General features: G+C 34.7%; 1 protein-coding gene across 2 annotated transcripts in view; it reads right to left on the bottom strand.

The window, feature by feature from the left end:
• The window catches only part of DPYD (dihydropyrimidine dehydrogenase), an 814,043-nt gene that overhangs the window by 413,260 nt on the left and 378,303 nt on the right, over positions 1-22,480 (bottom strand). For both annotated transcript variants that reach the window (XM_079926015.1, XM_079926014.1), the window contains exon 12: positions 14,235-14,419. In XM_079926015.1, coding sequence (XP_079782141.1) covers positions 14,235-14,419 — 185 coding nt within the window. The remainder of the gene's footprint in view (positions 1-14,234; positions 14,420-22,480) is intronic.

Below are 22,480 nucleotides of genomic sequence, written 5' to 3' on the forward strand. Positions count from 1 at the left end.
AATTTTCAAGTGTCAGTCAAGAAGGTAACAATTGCCATATTCACAGGCCCAGGGGCAAATGCGGCGACACTGCTGACAAGATGTCAATGACTAGTGTAAGAAAAGCCTGGTGACCAGCACAAGGTGGTGCCTGACAGCAAATCCATGTAGTACAAAGGAGTCAGTATGAGCAAGGTGAGAGTGATGAAGGTAAATAACAGAAGCTGACATTTAAGAAAAGTGACAGCAGCAATGTTAAATATTAAGACTTGGAATAAAAAGTTCAAAATTGTAAGTCAACAACCTATCAGGCAATCCCTGCTTTGGTGTTAAGCTATTAACTCTGTATTTCTAGGAGGAGAAGTCTCTGATATAGGCTAAGGTGGGGATAGGATGCAGGGAGAAAACCAGTACAGTCTCTCAGAGGTTATTTTGCCACCCTCAACAAGTCAGTTAGGCCTCTTTAAGACTCATTTGTCTCATCTTTAAAACAACGATTGTGAAGGATGTTGTAGGAATCAAACGAGAAAAACTGTAACACTGTTATGCTCATTTTCACCCTTCCATTTCCATGTTAACTGTACCCCACCACCTGTTTTAGCAGTTGAAAGTAGTATTTGTCACCAGTGATCCGAGTGCATTTGTAAAATCTACTTCCTAAACCTCATGTGCCCTGTAATCCTCAGCATATGCAATTTTTCAACCACAGTTATCAAGTACCTACCATATGGTAGGCATTTGTTGTCCAATCACCTACTATAATACAGGCGTTGTTCTAGGCATCGAAGATACCATAGAGAACAAAACTGACGAAACATCTCATTGAAGGCTACATTCCCATGGGATGTTGTCCTGCAGGCAGTGACTATGCAATATATGCTAAGTCATCCAAAAATGAAATAACATCATTTCGAGGGGTGATTGTATGGATTACAAAAGCCCAGTACCTTTGTTCTCATCCCCACTCTGGTACAGAGTTCTCTGATGACTAGCAGGAACTTACCTACACATTCTGCCTTCCACAAGCTCAGCTAAAGTTCAGCCAAAAGAACACCACGAGGAAGAGGATGCACAGTTACTGAAAAGAACAGCAGGGCTGAGGATGAAAAAACTTGGCTACAGCCCCAACACGGCCATCACAGAGTTTCAACACCTTAACGGTGGCATTACATTTCTCCTGTTCTTTTTTGTGGATCTTATTGCTGTCTTTATCTCTTTGAGGATCTTTAACATACTTATTTTAAAGCCCTTTCAGAAGATAGTTCTATTATTCAATTCTCCTATAACTTGAATTTAATCTTTCAAAGTCTATTCTTCAGCTTCCTGCCCTATGTATTAAGGGGTTGAATCAGATGATATTCATATCTCTCTCAACCAACTTCAGCATAGGTTTTCTCATTTGTAAAATGGGGGAAAAATGGTTACTCCAAAGGTAATTTTTCAGTGTAACATGAATGTTAAGCTCCTAAAAAGGAAATGAGCATGTAGCAGGTATTCAGTAGATTAGATTCTTTATTTTTAACATGTATTATTTGGGTTTCAGAACCATAAAAAAATTATAATTTTGTCCTTTTTATGGATGAAAATAGTGAGGCACAAGATAACACATCAGAAACTTTAACCGGTTTCAAGTCTTTAAACTGGGAATTCCACCTCTATAAGTACATTGTGCTGCCTCAGAGCCATTAGTGAGATAACCAAAGGGCAATATGACATCCCCAAAGGTCTGAAGGGAGAATTAATGAATAATTAAGTCAGGACTTGAACCCAGGTCTCTTGACTTTTAGGTTTCCATTACGTCACCTTATCAGGATAATTTTCTTTTTTTTAATTTTTATTTTATATTGGAGTATAGTTGATTAACAGTGTTGTGTTAGTTTCAGGTGTACAGCAATGTGATTCAGTTATACATATATCTATTCTTTTTCAAATTCTTTTCCCATTTAGGTTATTACAGAATATTGAGAAGAGTTTCCTGTGCTATACAGTAGGTCCTTTTTGGTTATCTATTTTTAATATAGTAATGTGTACATAGCAATCCCAAACTCAGATTCTTTACAGCTTGTATTAAGAGTCAACTTTAATAAATCATTGAATGCAGAGAATAAAATTTTAGCTAAAATTTTCAACTGAGTTATTTTGCATTTGAATTTCCCCCAGCAACCTAAAGAATTTTAGTTCTTTGTTCTACTGTGATATTGTCCTTAGCCCTATACAGCTCCAGGCATTAAGGTGTTAAAGATTTGGCATAGAATTCTTAACGTCTATAGCCCATTTGGACCAAGTGACACTGCAGTGGCTAAGTTCTTTCATTCAACATCAGCACACGCTGAGATCAGGTTCTGTATGGCATGGATCAGAATTTTCAGAGTTATTTTTTCTACCCATTCTAATCTTGAGTTATCTGCCTGAAGTAGCAATCTACTGCTATATTGGTAAGGAAATATTCTGCCTTTATGGAGACAATTTCATTTTAAATTACTTTTCAGGTCAAATGTTGCCATTTAATAAGGTTTGGAACCTTATACAAAGTCAATAAAAGGCGTTAAAATTACTTATTAGTCATGGCATTTTCTTCCCCTATCACCAACTAGATAGTTTTGTTTTGATAGCTCCATTAGATATAGGCTCATTCCTCAGTTTTTCCTTGATTTCCTTTTACAACATATAGATGATATAAAAAATAAATCCCCCTTCATATGCAAAAAGGTACACATTATTAAAATTGAAATTTTTAATAGAAAAAGTATTGTCTCTGATACTTAATAATTACTTTAAACATTAGCTAGGGAATACACCAAAAATTAACATGAATGTACCACCAAAGGCAAATTCTATAGATAGCACTATAGGGTTTATTGTATGCTTATTTACAACACTTAAAATGGACTTTATTTTTCAATAGCTGTAAGCGAATTTAACTTTACTACTTCCCATTGAAAGGGATACAAATTAGATCACATGCACTTCTGATTCTTTTTCAGTCTGAAGGTCTAGTTTCCCAATAAGCAATTGGGCTGAAGTCATCTCAATACTGTGATCCTGACCAAGTGGAAAAACTTAGCATGGAAACAGCATTTAGCCATGACATACTTCAATATTATTTTTCGGAGGCTATCACTACCTCAAACTAAATCCATTATGATTTAAAACTGTCTTTTTATTGATATTCATTGTTTTTCAACCTGACAGTGGCCAAAGATTTATACCAATTTTCTTTTAACACAGGAATTAAAGAGTTTGAAATATATCTTAGAGGACACTTTTTCAATAGGCCTCAAGATTTTAATACAGCTGTCATTTGAAAAGCCTTACCTCCTCTCAGTTGGAGAAGGGTTTAGAGAAGAAACCAGCTCCCTTGATAAGACTGTTTTTATTTGAAGCAGTGGAGGATTCAAAAATTAGTATGACATATTGATGATGCCTTTTTTGAAAGGCACTTTTATTCCCTAAGTAGAAGAAGACTGTAGAGGGCTGTCAATCATTAAACCACAAATGAAGTCCTTTGCCTGGCTAAGATATTTGCAACTATACCAATGCTGGTAAACTAACCACAAAATTATAGCCTTTTCTCCTGCCTCACCCAGATTTCACAGGGGCTGCACACCCAAATAAATGCCTCTTGGCTACCCATTCATCTAACAGCTGGAAAGATGACACTTGACATTTGGAAACTTTCCTGTGAAGATTGCTGCAAGGCTTTCCCATTAGCTTCCTGGTGAGACTGTAAGGTCGAATAAGCTGCCTCAAAACCTGCAAAGGGTAACGGAAATACTCTAATATTAAGCCTGTGCAATTTAAATTTCTAATTCTCAAATCATATTTCTTCAGATACTGTAGAAACCACTGGTATATTTCAGGGCAAAAGAATGCCTTTGAAGATGTGGAATTAAAGTGATATCTTAAGCAATGATGATGATAAGTGCCTTTTATTTAAAGTTGGCACTGAAGGTCTTCTAAGCAAGAGAGACTTGGACATAGATAATTTCTTCTAAGTTTGTTTTCTAAAATCCCAGACTGTCATATTTTTTTTAGCAACTGTTCATCTTTGTCCAGAACAGAAATCTTAAACAAAAGGCACTGTCACTACCATTCTTTGGGCTTTATTTTCACATCATAGATGTTATGAGAGATAGGTTTAAAATTTTAACAATCCAACAGTGTGGGTTTGTTTGGAAAATCACTGACCCCAATATAAAATAAAATTGTAAATATTCCAGTATTAAGAAAATGCTGTGATCTTATACATCTTTCAAGTATAAACATAGGACTTTTTTCTCTTTAGAAAGAGACCTTTCGAAGAGACCCCCAAATCAAAAAGTTTTAATAACCTGACAGTTCACTAAAGGTATTAGATAGATAAAATCCTTCACATAATCTCAAATCCTAAAGATGGCAGAAGGTGAAAGATTTCATTTATTGATATGAATGCACATAATTCAATTAGCTTTATAGCAATGATCCTTCTGCACTGTGCCCAGTTTTGAATTCCCCATCTTCAAAGTGTCCTTACAATTTTCTATTCTTGGTTGTTAACTCAGTATTTCCCATGTGAGAGATTCACAAGAATGAATAGGCCTCTCTAAATGTTCAGTCATATGTCCAAATGTAGATAAAATTAATGATTAAAGAGGAAAATGAAACATTAAAAAAAATATATGCAGAAGGGCATTGAAGAAACAGCAGACATGAATGATGTAACTTTGAATCTTGAATTAATCACCATCTGAGACTGAAATCACTTTTTAAAAGTCAATTTAGTGAGGCTGAATTTTACCCTATTAGTGACAATGACAGATAGGGATTCCTCTGATGGGAATCTCATGGCCTCAAATCACAAAAAAAACACAGACACAAACCCAGCTTTCTCACAACATTCCATTAACAAATCCACCAAGAGGAGTCTCAGCTCACAGAGAGAAAATGAAATACTTAGCAATGACTGGATGACTCTTTTCTCTTCAAACTAAAACCACAACTACCATGTTGTACTCACTCACTATATGGTGGGACTATGTCATGTCTCTCTCTCTAGGTACTGAAATCACAAATTTGTTTCACATAGCCTATTGAACTACCATCAGATAGATGGTAATGACTTTCTGTCACTCTTGACCTGGGGCAGATCTGAACTAGTGACCAAAAGGTTAAAGGCTCTGTATCTCATTACTAACCCCCTGAGAGATCTAGTTCTCTCAACAACTAACTATTCTTTTGTGCCTCAATGAAACCAAAAGAAAATACACAAAAACCTCAAGCAGTAGAGAAGCAGGTCATCCATGCAAGGAATTTATGATAGTTTTGAAGAACTTTACAAACACCTATTTCAAAATATACCCATATACTACATACAACTGAGGAGAATCACATTAACTGTGAGAGAAATTCATTATAACCTTCATTAAAATATCATATAAGCTTCACTGAAGCCGAACAACACTGTAGAAAGTTGAGCTGAAAAAACACTGTAGAAAACTAAAACTTAAAAGATACCTGTGCTCTGTGATCTTACAGGGTTAGGAAAGACATTTTAGATCTAGTATGATGCTCTAATATTTATGCGTGTATCTTGTACATACATTCTAAGATAATTTTGCCACAACAATTAGTTTTAGGAGGGATTGACAAAATGGAAGTATAACATAAAGAAATAATCATAAATGAAATAATCATAACAGTATCAGGCACTTTAACATGGATACTTATTATAGGAATACAGCTTATTTAATTAAGCGTAAAGTTTGAGAAAACAAAAAAAGAATATCATTTGGGAACATGCATGTAGACAAACTCATGTACATAGAAGGAACACTGAAACTAAACCAATAATAAAATTAACTTTCTGTTGTAGAAAGTTGACCTCAAATGCTGACTGCCAAGAAACAATATTCTGTAACTATTTAACTTCAACTATTCTTTTTTTTTTGCAGTGTGCAGGCCTCTCACTGTTGTGGCCTCTCCCGTTGCGGAGCACAGGCTCTGGACGCGCAAGCTCAGCAGCCATGGCTCACAGGCCCAGCTGCTCCACGGCATGTGGGATCTTCCCGGACTGGGGCACGAACCCCTGTCCCCTGCATCGGCAGGCGGACTCTCAACCACTGCGCCACCAGGGAAGCCCTAACTTCAACTATTCTGTAACTAAGTATTCAGTGACACCTAAAGTCACTTGTAAGCTCAGTAACCAAAACATTTTTTTTTAATGTTTAATGACCCAATGCCTCCTTCCTTACCCTGTGCAGTTTCTCATGAATTCTACCTAGAAGAAACCAGGTGTTATCCTTTTCATTTCTTGCCTATAGTTGAATAAGCTCTATACAAATTCTGTCCTTTATTTGAGTTTCTATTAATTCCGTACTTATCCTTCCACTAATAACTCTTGTCTTTTGCCTTTCAATATTTATCTTTGTACCACCACAACTGCTTTCATAGCAGCAGCATGTACATTTAGATAAACCCATCCACAACCAGTAATAAATATTGTGTTTTTTTTTAATGTTACATATAAGAGATAGTGAATTTAAAATAGAATTCTGAATCACAGAATAGTGACATGACTAAAGGATCACTCTAATGATGTAATCAAACCTGTGACTTTTGAGATAATTTCCGTATATTTAGATTGCTTTATTTGACAAAATGTCTCCTGTTTACAAGATCATTTTCTGAGAACTACCATGATTACTTTAGGAAAAATGAACTTCTGATCTAGGATTAGACTTAGAAGAATTTAGCTTGTATTCTATCTCCAAGTTCTCAGAGAAGGCCATAGCATGGTGAGATATCATGTAGTCTTTTTTCCCTCTACGTTGACTGAATTTTTGTTTGTATGTCAATACTAGAACAAAGTAAGTGCTGAATCTTCTGAATGATTGTATTTTTGTAAAGAACATTTGGTATTAAGGTATTAAGGTCCTCTTTGGTAAAGTAGGACCTTAGGCACCTTTTACACTCTCTTAACCAAGCTCTTTCCACCAAACAGATTCACTAGACTAGTTTCTTCTCTCCTTTTCCTCTCTGAGATATACAAAGGAATGCCAAGGAGTACTGAATCTTTGTAATGGGTGGGGTGCTCCTGTGTGCCTATGAACCTTCTACTCCACCTGTTGAGTTGTGTGCTTATTAAGAGTCAGTTGTACATTCTTTACCCCATTTGTGTTGGCTCAAAGTGTAAATAAAAATTATATAAATCGATGAGCTATACGAATGTGAAAAGAAAGAGGGTTGATTCTGTGAAAACTAAGTTGAATGTTTTCAAAAGATATGATAAAAAGGTGAGTTACTAAAAAACAGTTGCTGTCAAATTAAGTGTGACAGAAACAACTGAAATGACTTCAGGACAATCATAAAAACCCAGAAAATTGCTATGTACGTTCCTTGAAAATGTGGTTCCACTTTAAAAAACAAAAATGGAAGTTGTAGACAATATATTATAGTTAGGTTTAGATAAGAAATATTCTAGAACTCCAGTGACTGGATTGAAAAGATCTTGGCCCTGCTTATTTTTTTTAAGAGAAATGAAAATGAGAAAATATCTAAATGCATTAAAATAAAATGATATGCTTAATATATGTGTATATCCTTTTTATACGTCCCATTTTAACTTTTTTGGATTAACCAAACAATTATTGATAACTGTTTCATAGGACAAGATAACTTTTTTGTACTCCCGTGTTTTTAAATAAATGTTCTAGATTTAACCAATTTATCATTGATAAATGTTCTGGATTTACCTATATAATTAAATGTCTGATTTTTACTCCAATTAATAATTAAATAGACTTTAATCATACTAACTGAGCTAATTGCCCCTCTATTTTCTTTCTCTGGGAAGTTCAAATTCCTAGAACTTTTCTATACACTTAATCATTTTGGTTAAGGTATATTTTGGGCCAGAATTAAGTTATACACAGACTACAGCCTCCAATCACAATCTTTAATTTCAGTTTCAAACTACAGAGGAACTCTCAGGAGAAGTTCTATTGCATTATTATATTTTTAAATTTTAACACATACTGTAGGGGAAGGTGTCAAGGACTGCTGCTAATTGGCAAGAAAACTAAGATTCCAGAGTTGAAAAGTACCAGGGAAGTAGTCCAGTACAGGGGAACTTAACAGCTAGACATTTGTGTGTTCAAATCTTGGCTTCATTTCTAACAGGATACTGACCTTGAATAGGTTTATCATTTGAGCCTAAAGTAAAGTAGGTAAAGTTGGTAAAGTATTTTTACCAGCTATGAAACATAGATAATGATGCCTGTTTAACAGGGTCATTATAACCAAAAACTGTACAATGTATGATAGATGCTAAACAATTAGTGGCTGTTATTTCAACGGTTGACAAGTGAATATAAAAGGCATGTTCCAGGGAGGATAAAAATCAGGGACTACTTCTTTTGAGTCTTCTCTAATAATTCTAGTCAACATTGATTTCTGTTCTTTGACTAATTTAGCATTTATTTGTTATAGTAAATTTAGCTTTCTATTATGTCATATATATTTTTCTCTAACTATTTCACATGGATGAAATAATTGAATTCAAACATCATTATAAGCTCCTTTAGAGAAGGAAGGCTGATGGGTTAATGTGGTTAATTTCTTTTTTTTTCCTATTACAGAACTTTTTATCTATCCATCTGTCCACATACATGCACACACACAGACACAGACACATACACACACACACTAGTTAAATAAATCCATTACAAAGATACAAGTGCGAATTTGAAAATTTATAGAATTTTTTTGTTTACCTGTAGTCATTCTTTCAGTTACATACTCTTTCTTTGGGTACACTGTCAAAGTTATCTTAGATAGTCAGTATTCTCATTTAAGTGAAAGAAGAAAACTCAAATATGCCTGGACTCCACTAATATCATAGTATTATAAACAAGTGAGGTGAAGTCATACTGGATCACTTATTAGTACAACTAAAGAAGAGCAAGTTTAATATTTTAAAATAATGACTTACAAGGAGGGAAATGTTGACAAAATGAAAAATATTTCTCTCTCTATAAATTCCAGATCTGACACTATCACTTCTTTATTCAAACAGTTCCTACCACATTCCTGCCTCATTACATACTCCACATTAAATTCCCGAACTGGGTACTCTCATCATGTTCTAACCCCAGTATAATAAACCCCAGATCCTTTCTCCCATTTTTCCTATATAGTCTCCATGTTCGGGGCCTCCACTAGCTCAGACTGCCTTTTGGTGAAAACAAAAGAAAAAGCTGTAGCACAGGTGCAAGGCTTAAGGAGCAGGCAGAAAGCACCTTTGTGAAAATTCAAGGAAGGCACTCCTGCCTCTGAATAGAAGCAGCACAGCAAAAGATGCCATTGTTCGGTGAGTGGAGCTTGGTCTGAATTTCAGCCAACTGGTACCCTTGTTTGGGTAGCCCTTGCACAGTGGGCAAGCTATGCAATCTTATCCAGTAGGCTTCTTTAAGTTCCAGCGATTCAAATCACTCAGCATTCTTCCAGTTTTTATCTTCCCTCTTTACGTGTATCTTGATTTTTATGAAGTCTGCTCACTCCATATCCTGATACCCACCTCCAGGCAGAATCAATCATTAACTCTTCCATACTGCCTCGTGCCTTTACATTTTTTATTACTGCATTTGTTATTTTGTATTATATGTATGCTTCCATAACTATTTGTAAAGCACCATTTTAAAAAACTACTGCTTACTGAATGAATGAATGAATCCATGCATGAATGACTACACAGATAGACAGATGGATGCATATGGATGCAAAAATGAATGGCTAGATAAAATGCTCTCATCATGACCTGAAACAGCCTCTTTCAGTCGTCATCTGTTAAAATACTATACTTTGACTTTCTATTCAAATCTCCTCTTTTATAATTTTTCTCTGATACCATTTTAACAGTCCAAAGGGAATAATCTCTAATAATTCACAAACAATAAATATTTAGAGCTCAGACTCTTTACTAAGAACTTTCCATAAATTCCCTTATGTATTCTTCCCTGAAACCCAATAGGGTAGCAACTTTATTATTGCTCCTTTATTAATAAATCATTTCTTTACCCCTAAGAAGACCACATCTTAGAGCAATGAAGTGACTTTCCCAAGGTCATACAGTTTGAAAGTATTGTTGAAATCAGATCTGTTTAGTTCAGAGCTCAAATTTCTAACTACTCTATTATACTTCTCCTCATTTATTCACTTTGGTACCCTCCCAAAGTCAAGTGTTAGACCGAACAGCTGGTACTCAATAAGTAGTAATTGATTAAATTAACTAATAAAATTTAAGTGAAGCTCACTTCAGATAACTATGGGAATTACTGAAATCCCAACATGTGTGTCTTTAAATAATCACATTTACCTGAAAAAGTGTATTTCAAAGAAATTCTAAATATCCAACTGCAATGATTGCATGTATGAATTAATACTATAATGTATGTATAAAATCATTTTTTTTAAGTCCACTGTCTAGTGTTGCATGTTTCCCCAAAGTATAACATAAGACAAGGTGTTATAAACCTTCATTCATGAATACACTTCAGGCATTATATAAATTTTTCTAAACTAATACTACATTGGTAAGAAAACACTAGTTATTTACAGTGCTAATTAACTTATATAACAAATATATTAGTTTTCTTAACTCTTCTTTAAATTCCTTTAAAATCAATTATCCCTACATTTTTTCCTATTTAATGATGAATACGCTCTTTATTTTGAGGGTATATTAGTAAGCTAGCAGGCCACTGGCTTGTGTAGCATCAGACCAGGGAAACATAGGATGCTAAAGAACACACTAGAAGGAAAGTGTTTCTGGAAGAGGAGAAGGAAGCAAAACCTGAAGGACAAGCGGGATACAGACAGGTGAAATGGGTGGAGTCAGGAAAGGCCCAGATGTAGGAGATATCTTGATGTGTTAGGGGAAATTCAAATTGGTATCACAAGCTAAGGAGTTTGGACTTCATCTTGAGCATAAAGAGGAGCCTCTGAAGGGTTTTAAGTGAGGAAATTAGGATCAAATTTGTATTCTAGAAAGATGACTCTGGCTGCAGCATAGGGGCTTTGGATTTGACAGGGGGAAATTGGGGGCAATTTTAGGAGGTGATAGAGGCCAGAACTAAGTTACTGACAGAGAGAAAAATCCTACTTTGTCTATATGTTCCTTTTTAGTCTCATAACTGCTTAGCACTTTGTATCCAACACCCTCGCATAATAGTGAAAGTGTTCATTTTACCTGACAGAGATTTTATCTGCCTTCTGTTTTCACTGCATTTCTAAAATGTCATTCAATACTTTCTTTGACAAATCTGAATTCTTCAGCCAAACCCAAAACTTTTACTGGTCACAAATTTTTAATTTTTTTTATATTTTAAACACTATCATTCCTAGCAATATATATTTAAAGCACATGCACTTTTTTTTCATAATACCTAAGAGTCTGTGTCTTTCCTTTCATGAGTAAGTGGAAACTAACTAAAATGATTGCTCATTTTTATCAGCACACATTTATCAGATTCAGGGAAGTAGAAAGATAACAGTGAAGTAAAAAAAAAAATACCCTTAAGAATCTTCCTGAATGATAATTGTGAAGCACTACAAAACCACCATCATCATAAAATATAGTAAACATTCTCTATGTCTTTTAATTTAAAAGCTACAAATGGATTTAAATATTTAGAAAACAATAACACACGCCATTCTCCACTTGCCTATGTTCAAGTTTACTGTTTCAAATCTCTCTAGCGTCTCTGCCTTCCCACCATTTTCACTTCTGCAAACTGAATTCACATCTTCACTAGGTTTTATCTGGCGTAGCACAAAAGCCTTTTCCCTTCTCCTGGGTCTACCTTCATTTCTTCAAGGAGTTAACAGACTGGTCAGTGAGATGTCTGGTCAACCCAAAATCGTATTTCACACAAAAAATAAGCAAATTAAAATAAATGTGTGAAAGTCTTTACAGGCGTAGAATTGACCAGGCATATATGATAGAAAGAAGAAAAGAAAATTTAGATTGGGGCTTCCCTGATGGCGCAGTGGTTGAGAGTCCGCCTGCTGATGCAGGGGACACGGGTTCGTGCCCTGGTCTGGGAAGATCCCACGTGCCGCAGAGCGGCTGGGCCCATGAGCCATGGCCGCTGAGCCTGTGCGTCCAGAGCCTGTGCTCCGCAATGGGAGAGGCCACAACAGTGAGAGGCCTGCGTACCGCAAAAAAAAAAAAAAAAAAAAGAAAGAAAATTCAGATAAATAACTCATAAATAAGGGTGTGTACAGCAGTGCTGTTTTATGAGAAAAATAGGTGTGTGAACACACTAGCATAAATCTTTCAACTGTGTTTTCTTAAGAATTATCTCTATTCTGAGACTGTGCTGTTTCCTACTTTTCTCATAAACTTTCTTGTTAATAAATGTGAGTAAATATTATAATTTCATGTGTTTGAGTGTTTATTTTAATGCTGTTACTCAGCAAAACAAGAAGCAATCAGCCCTATATTGGTTTTCAAATTGATTTTGAAAATTTTATTAGCCTGAGTAATCCAGAGTTTGAGGACCACTGATGTAGAGGATTTGACTCTAGGAATCAGAAATGTTAAATACTGGAGATGAAACAAGTTTAGGAGATCATGTTTGGTTTAAAAGAAGTGAGTTTGAAGTGTAGGTAAATATATATCCAAATGGAGTGGTGAATTTGAAATGTAGTTTAGACAAGTGAAGATGTTCAGCAGACAGCTGGATCATGGAATGCTCTACTGGAGATACAGATTACGGAGTTACACACTTAGGAGCCTTGGGAGAACACTATGAAAATAAGAAATAAGAGTAGAATGAGAAAATTAAAAGAGTGATAAGTTTTGGGACAGAAAAAGTGAAAAAGGCAAAGCAGGAGTCCATCCTGGGTAGTTGTCTTGAACTGTTCCTGCTGTGAATTTCTGAGGCCATACGGACTCTCCAAAATACAGATGCTGCAGCAACTAGAGCCAAAACTACTACCAACATGTCTCCTTTGTATTCCCAGATTTCTGTCTGTTAAAATTTCATTCCTTTTCCCCTTTTCTTCCTAGCCTAGTCCCCTTTTGATTTATGAATGATTTGGACAGAATTCTTAATTTTAGACTTATCATCTCCCCCAAACACTGCTTCCTTTGTCTCTATGCACAACCAGTAGACTGTGGTTTACACCCATTCTTAGAGCATTACCTCTATGGGACACCACACCACCCTCTGGCCCAGATCGCAACATCTCAAGCCCCACTACTCAGAGATGCCAAGGTGAGGTGGGAGTAGGTTGGTTAACTGAACATAAAAAATATGATGTAATCTGTACCAAGTCCAGGCCCTACCTAGTAAGTAAGTAGTCACGGATGAATTACAGAAAGAGTAGAGAACAACGAGAATAGACTAAATGGTGGTGACAAAGAGGAAGAAAAATATTCAAGGAAACGGAAACATTAAAGACAAAGTGAATTTTGCTAGCATGTGAGAAACCAAAGAAATCAAAAGAAGGGAGGCAGGAATTATATCGTGAATTTAGAGCCTTTCTTGAATAGGAAAGAAAAATAAGGATTTTATTTACAAGAGCAAACTTTTCCAGAAACATTTTATGTAAATGAGGTTACTGTGTCTACATTTAGTTAAATTATAGAGCAGGAAAAGAACAGAGCATTTTGTCAAAAAGTAAGACAACTGAAATCTAGTAGATATGGCTTTTTTCCCCAAGAGCACAAAATTACTGTACCAGAGTACGCTTAACTTTATATTTTATCATTTTTACATTCTGCATTTGTATCATAACAGCAAATAGTGAAAAAATAATTACAATTGAAATTTATAAAATTTTTGTTTTCTTTTCAATTAGGTGCATATAATTTAGGAAGTGAATAGGAACTCACTGATCCACATGGACAGACAACATAATTTTCTGGACTGTGCAAGATTATTAGGAATATAGATTCTATATCATACTGCATATCATCCAGATTTGATAAATGTATTATCTATGTCTTTAAGCATTGATAAATATTTTGAATACAGGATGAATAACTTCATAGTATTCCACTGGTAGAAATGCATAAATGAATTTTCAGTCACCTAAACAGGTCTGCTATCCAGTCCACATTTAAAAAAATTTATCCAAGTAAATATGTATGTGACCTATTGCATATATAGTTACTATATACCTTATAGAAATGCTCATATCAATGAGTAGCAAAAATAAAGAAGTACTTATCCATTGGAAAAAATTAACTGAAATTGATGGCAAACACCTACCTGTATGTATTTGTGAATGTACCAAGAGGCTTGCTTTCCGTCATTCACGGATTCCACCGTAGTGTTAGCCATACCAACAACATCACCACCTGCAAACACCCATGGTTCACTGGTTTGCATAGTTTCTGGATCTACTTCTGGGAGATCCCATCTGTTAAATTTTATAGGGCTCAAGGCTTCTTTTACTGGAAAAAAGTGAAAGACAACAGGCAATGACTAATCTGTGCATCACATAAAAATAATTTGAAAATTAAGAAAAATTATGATGTAATTATTGTTCTAGGGATTCAAGCAACTGTTTTTAATGAACCATAAAAATGGAAAGTTAATGAAATATCTTAGTTAACAATACATTCAAAGTGTACTGACTTAACCAATTCAAAATAAAACTCACATGTAGGTGTTAAAGACCACAGATTTGGGCAATGTTTCAGATCTGGTATTTATGTGTAAGATGTTTGGCAGACTACAGTCCTTTAAATATTCTAATGGTTATAAAACACATTTTCTAAAACTTTGTCCATGACCATTATTTTCACAAATTTGTTACTACTCTTATGAACCCAAATTTATTCCTGTGTAACATAGATGTAAGTTATATTGTGAATTTGAATCAACTGCCAATCTCTTCCTTTCACAGCAAGTTTTATGAACAAAACAAGACATATCTTCTACGTTTCCATCAAATTACTTACACTTAATGTTAAGCGATTTAATGGACCCAGAATACAGTTACATTTAGCCAGTAATTTCTGTTTTATTTTGTAAAAATCTACAAATGCAACCATTAACATTAGTTCCTTGTGGAAATTGCTCTGTAAAAGAGATTTAAATTATCTGCTAAATATGCTGTGTTCCAATGAATCTAAACATGTCAGGAAAAGGAAGAGGTTGAGTCCCTTTAAGAAAAATTACCTAAAGGAAACTCACTTGTCGCACGATCTGGATATTTGGAAGAGATAAAAGAAAATAAGTTAGATTAAGGGGTTAATCTAGAGAAGAAATAAAGAAAGGTAGACAGTACCATATATGACGGAGCAAACTGAGCCAGTGTTTAAGATAAAATGTTCTTTCCAGGTATTCATATCATGAATTTTAAGCACAGCTTCTCAAGATAGACTAAGGGAGTTATTTTTTACTCCAATTGAAAAGAAAATATAACAATATAAACAAAAGGAGAAAATATTGGAAGCTCTTAGAATACAAAAATTAGTTGTTGAATAGATGAATAATTTAAGTTTAAAATAAAATAGCCAAACCATGTTATTCTAAAATTATTTTTTTCTGAGCAATAGAAAAAAAAAACATAAAATAAACCCTGGTGCATATTTGTAGCTTTCTACTTGAAGAATATTAGAATTCTAGAAAACTATTAAGGGACTACTGTTGATTGTGTTTTCCCCACAAGACTGTAGGTTCCATGAGAACAAGAATGTGTCCATGCTATACTGCTTACCACTGTGCCACCAACCCTACCACAGCACTTAAAACATAAGAGACACTCAATTCAATGGATGGATGGATGGATGGATGGATGGATGGATGAGTAGATGGATCAATGCCATCATGCTCAGGTTTTTATTTAAAAATCTTCTATTGTTTGTATCTCTGATGCAATTTCACCCTTCATTGAGAGTAAAATTAAATATTCATGTAATTATTTTCAATACAGAATGGCATTCTGAGAAAATTTTTCTATTGTCTTTAAAGGTCACATGAAAAGAGACCTTTAGCATTTGTTCCCTGTTGCATAACAGATCATCACTACCATTTGTGGACAGTTACCTGAGTTGCAAAACATCGATAGTGAGCATGGCTCATCAATTCAACCTATTATAATAATGGTAACTGTAACACACCATCATTGAATGGTATAGAGACATACACACACACACACACACACACTCACATGCAAGGGATAAAAAATAATTCTCCTGTATAAGAAATGACCTTATTTGTCCAAGACTTTGATACAACTTTGTCCTACATAGAGATCTGAAATAAAGATGGTTTTTAAATGAGAAGAAATTCAAAATTATTTCACTAGGAGATCAAAGCTCTCTTATACATTTTCCTCATTTTTTTACAAGAATATCCTTGAAGATTAGCACAGATTTCACTCTAAGCTTGAGCAATGCAGGGATTATGCCTTAGTTATCTTTGATTTCCCACAGCAGCTATTAGAGTCAAAGACATATATACTGTGAAGTTATTGAAGCTTAAGCTTCAGGGTCCCTCACTTGCATGGGCCTCTTTCAAGGCCTAAATTTGAATTTGTAATTTTTTTCTTTTTTATAGAAAGTCCTCAAGTTATATAGGCTTCAGGTCTCGCAAAACTTGAATCTACTCTTCAGTACAGTGCACCTTAAATAGTAGGTGCTGAATAAATGCTTGCTGAATTAAGTTGAAGTTCATGAATAACGTGCTTTATAACTTTTTTATGATTTACAAATGCATATGGTATGATTCACTTTAATATTAGAGCTCTATCACTAACTCAGTCAATAAACAGGAGACGTTACTAGAAGTTTAATAAGTAATTCTTGCATTTCTTAAAATATTTAGCACCAACACTATAAGCCAACCTAGGAATATTTATTTGTGAATTCAAAAGCACTATTCTACTCATGGGTCTTTCCATTGGATACACTTTGTATTACTTTATGTCTCTAAACATTCATACATACTCATGTTTAATTTTTAAAATATGCTCTCTTTCCTCAATATTTGACTCAATTATAGCTTGAAGTCAGACCTGAATATAAACTTTTAATTTTTCTATCATTTGTAACATCCAACTAACCTCACAAATAATCAAATAACTATGACACTGTATTCCAAAACAAAATTTTTCTCTCACAGTAAAAATTATCTCAGCCCCCTTTTGAAAATCACCTATTTAATTTTCCCCCTACTCTTTTTAGAGGGCTTCAAGGTTCACATGTTCATAGTTTCATTTAAGAAATAAATAAAAAAATGAGAGATCAAGCAATTGGTTATGATGTTATTAAATAGTATAGCAAAGCTTACATCAATCAAAATAGAGATCATTTGTTTGCATTTTAATATCTAATATTTTAACTTTTTCTTTGTCCAAATGATAAAGGATCATTGAAAAAATTGAAAAAAAATAGAACACGGACAGCTTATAAGAATATAAGCGATGCTTTAGTGGGTCAGAAATGTTTTCAATCAGTGGCACTAAGCAGCTAACACAAGAATGACTATTCATTACAACTTGAACATCAAATGATTAGGATCGTTTCCCTGTAGGCACAGTGGACTCAATATTTAAACATGAGAGACAGAGAGAGGGGATTAATTAATTTTTTGAAACTTTGTTGATTCTGATTGTGGATCCTAATAACACTTTTCATGATTTCGATGACTCTTTTGAAATGTAGCTATTTCTATTACTTAATCATATTTTTAAAGCTCCAAAGTATTTAACTTAGAACTCAAATTAAGGATTCAGTGAAAAAAATCTATATGCTTTTATTCATAATTTGTCAGGAAGGAGTTCATTTATTTAGCTGCTTCTTATTAGAGGGACTTTCATCCTCCTCATCATTGTAACTATCCTTCTATGGACTCCTCACAGCTCTCTTACATCTCTGCTGATACGTTTAACTTGGAATACAATAAAAATAAGTCTCAGAAGGATATCTTCTGTTTTGCCTTTATCTAGCTTGGAAGGAATGAAAGCATAAGTGGATGAAAAATGTATATTTACATTTGCAAACCAAATAACTGCTTGCCATATCCTATGAAGTGTTAAATGAATATTAATAGAAGGATTGTATTATTTTCTTTCTTGTTTATAAAATAATGGGGGTGGGGGAAGAGGGATTTTCTGTTATGATCATACACAGTTTCCCCACAGATTTCCATGAGATTGCATCTTGCTGGAGACTGCAGCATATGTCCTGGTAGTTCCATAGATGAACAGAAAAAGAACTTGAAAAAGAATCCCAAAACGTGCTTATTCACAGTCTATATTATTCTGCAAATGGGATAGAAATGTGTTAAATGTTATGGTGCCTGGAATTTTATGCAGTCTTTAAAAGGAATGAAAACATCCTTAATTCATACCAAACATTCAAGATTTATGTTAATTTTCTGCTTTAATCACTACTATGTTCGAATGAGCTTATTTAAAAAACAAAGACACACTGAGGTAGCTTTACAACAAGAAATGGTTTTGAAATAGGAACTTTTAGTCAACTTAATGTTATGCATGAGATGATTTTTTTATATAGACTTAATTGTATTGTGACACACAAGTTCTTCAATAAGCCAGAGCTTAAAATTGCAGAAACCGTCCCTCAGGGACACATCACTGGCAGATGCAGATTGCCAAGGTCAATTAAACTGATGTAGCTGTGCTGTCATATATGTAGAAGAGAAACCCACAAGCATATGACAAGTATATTTCTCAGTATTTATAAAAAGATGTCAAGAATGTTATATTTTAGTACATAAATATAAATTAATTCTCCATAAACAATAAAACAATACAACAGAAATCATAATGAAGAACGATTATTAGTATTCTTTGGAGAGTTTGAGATGCTATAAAACAATGGGGGGAATAAAAAATTTCAACATTTGTAATAAAATAGTATCTTGAAAACAGATGAATTCATCAATGTGTTTGTTGTTTAATTTTACATAACGTATTAGCCAAGAGGACCAAAGCACAATGAAACAAAAAGGCGAGCTGAGGCAATAATCTCAGTAAATCAGAGCTGAAAGCAAAATCACAGCAAGAGCAAATAAATTCTAATTACAGGGCCAGGATATCAGAGCTGTGTTTAAATAAAATAACCTGGGGTATGGAGGGGACAGAACCACAGAATGCCTTCAACTAAGTATATCAAGTCCGGTTGGCACGAGCTTTGTTCTCACACCTCCCTTCTGCCTCTGAGTATTCGAATCAATATGCTGTCCATTCCCAAACACAATGGAGCGGACAATGCCAATTCATCATTTTCTTTCTGTAAACCCCTCAAAAGTCAACCTTGATATTGTACCTTCCTGATTCTACAGAACCTCAAGTATCTCTGATTCTTTTTAGACTATTGCCTTTCTCATATTCTCCTCTCTCATCTCCTATGTTGAAAAACTGGTCTTAACCTGGTTCTCTCTTCTCACTGCCATTCTTACATCTTCTTTTATCTAATTTCTGGAGTAATTTACACTACCTACATTTTTTACCACCCAATTATTCCTTCCAGTGTATCCCTCTTATGAAAATATGGTCTCTACGGTCACCAGATTCCGTGATTTCCTTTTTGCCTTTCTATAGCATCCAATAGACGAATCAGGGTAATTTTGATCTCCTTCTCTGATTTGCGGAATGCTACTCTATCTGGACTCTCCTTCTTTTTAAACTGTCCTTAGGCTCTATCTGGCTCGTTTTCATCTTGTCATCATCCTCTTCCCAGCTCTCAAATATTGTCTACTACACTTTTCTGTGTCAGAAATTATAGTTGTCTTGTGCTTTTAACTTCATCTCTCTGGAAATGACCTCAAACACGACCTTCTGCTTTTTTTTCTGACACTTCTAGCTGCCTGTTAGAGATTCTAATGTGGATACTCTACTGTCCCTTCTAAATTGTCACATCTAAAACCCAGTTCACAAGCTTCCTCTGGGATTTTCACATTTCACAATTATTAGTAAGCTTACTTTTTCACGTCTCCTACTCATCGTGACCACCGAAGCTTCACTGAAATTCTTATCACTAAGATGATCCAGATTGCCACATCCAGTGACCCTTCCCGTCATCACCTCACTTCAGGAAGTAGGGTGGGGTGGGGTGAGACACTCAGAGAACAAGATTTAAGAAGGTCCTTAGGCTCAAGATCGTGCAAGGGCAGGTCAGTGCCTCAACTGTCTCACCCTACGCATGGCACTGTCTTCCTTGATTTCTCAGTAGCATTCAACAGATGACCACATCCTCCTCATAAAAGTCCCCTATCTTGGCTTCAATGACACCACACTTTCCGCTTTTCCATTTGCCTCCATGATCACTCTTTAACCTTCACTGCCGCTTTTTCCTATTCTTCCTTCTCAAAAAAACGTAGAAATAGATCTTAGTCTTGGCATAATATTTGAATCTTTTCTCTCCACTTATCTCAACATGCAGTCAGTTACCATGTTCTAACAATTCAACCAAAGGAAATTCTCTCCTAGTTACTCCTTACATCTCATTTATATCATCCTCACCTAATGAAGAACGTTAAGGAAAACAATCAGCATTCATTGATCCCTTGTGTGAGGCAGACATGATGATGAATATTTCCATACAGTAGTCTCATTTAGACCACAGCACAACTCTTTAAGGTAGGTATTAGCATCCTAAATACAGCCAAGAGGTGGTAAAGCCAGTATATGAATCCAGTTATTTCTCACTCCAAAGCTCTCCTTGCAACTGACCCTTGGTGTGAGGGAAAGAAAAAGCCAGGAATAGGCCAAAAACAGTCTCTTAAAGTTTCACTATTGGGAACCGTGGGAATAATTAAAATGAAGCAGATTGGGGTTGAAGGGGCAGCAATTATCTTTCTTGTAGGTCTTATTTCCACAATTAGAGAATCAGCTCATTGTAGAGAAGAAACCCAAGTATTTTCCAAAAGCTTCCCAAAGCTTCTAAAGAAAGTCTCTACAGTGACAAACACACTGATTAGAGAAGAACAGGCATTGGCTAATTTCTTTTGACTGATTTAACTATTTGATTTTCCTACTGCTATGGTTAAATAACGCTCAGTTTGGATATGCTTGTAGAATTCAGGCAGTGTAAAAGTACAGATTTAATTTTCCTTCCCTCCATGCCCAAGATAAGCTTAGACTCCCCAAGTTAAATACAAAAGATGGATGTCAATAATAGCCTGTAGCAACTCCTTTTGTTTTACCTGTATTCTATAGGGAGTCTCATTTCCTAAACTGACCGACTAATCAATTCAAAATTAAAATTGTCTAAGCACTTCACCTTGATTTGCTTATTTCTCTGCAATAATTCCATCTATTTAAAACACTAAACTCCTTGAAGATTTGATTTCATTTTCTCTGTAAGAGATCTCCTCAAGGAGGTCAGTGTCCTTGAGGAAAATATATGGGGATTGTTTTCAGATTCTCAGTTGGATTCCCAAATGCTGCACTTTGATTTGCTTATTTATATTCAATGATACCATCTACTTAAGACTACAAACTCCTTGAAGGAATAGATCATCCTTTAATCTGATTTGGACCATAATCATCATAATTCTATGCACATTTGGGTGCCTAATACCTCTTGATAATTAGGAGACAGTGAAAAAAGTGGAAAGGCTACTGAAATATTTTATGTATACTTCTCAGTGAAAGAACTTTTTAAAATGCTGGATGATACCATCAAGTGATATAAATAACTACAGAAAGGGGTTAAAAAATGTTTAATATAAAATCCTCATTTGCTGCATTTAAAGCATAAATAAAAACAAAGAGAAAGCCAGAAGTAAATTACACTACTTGTGAAAACAATATTATTAAAATATAAGTGAATACTGAAAAATATTTTAATTAACAAAATAAATCAAATGGAAAAGATTCCCTAAATAGAGCTTTAAAAGTAAGTCTATGTGTGTTTGACTGCCATGACTAATTATGTATCCATGTAATGTGTGTTCAATTTGGGCTTATTTAAATAGCAGAAATGCTCATTAGCTGCAGTATATCTGTGAAGCTTCAGTAAACAGTTTAATGGTTTTTATGTTTAACCAATTTCATAAGTTCCTGTAATTTTAGCTTTAGCAGCTCATTAATGTTACTTTTTGATATCCATCTTATGACTTTTTTTTTCCTTGTCAATCGGCTGTAGCCATACTTCAATGCAAACTTAAAACATACAGTAGAATTTATTTTAAACAATTTTAGCACATAAGTAGATGCACGATTCAAAAATATAGCTTCTTTATATAGAGTACTGGTTGTATTACCATGCAGTCAAGAACTATCTTTGGTATTGACAAAGGCTATATTCAATAGAATTCATGATGATAATAATGACAAACATTTATCGAGTGCTCCAGGAACACGTGGTTGGTTTTGGATGAGGCAATGTATATGTTATCTCTCTGGATCTTCACAGAATAGGTATTATTTTAATTTTATAGCTGAGGAAACTGAGACTAAGTTACACAGATCACATTCTCAGGATTTGAACCTAACTACAAATCCACCACAGCTGTACCAGCTGGGAATACCTTCA

This window comes from Stenella coeruleoalba, assembly GCF_951394435.1.
Source record: "Stenella coeruleoalba genome assembly, chromosome: 1".
Lineage (NCBI taxonomy): Eukaryota > Metazoa > Chordata > Mammalia > Artiodactyla > Delphinidae > Stenella > Stenella coeruleoalba.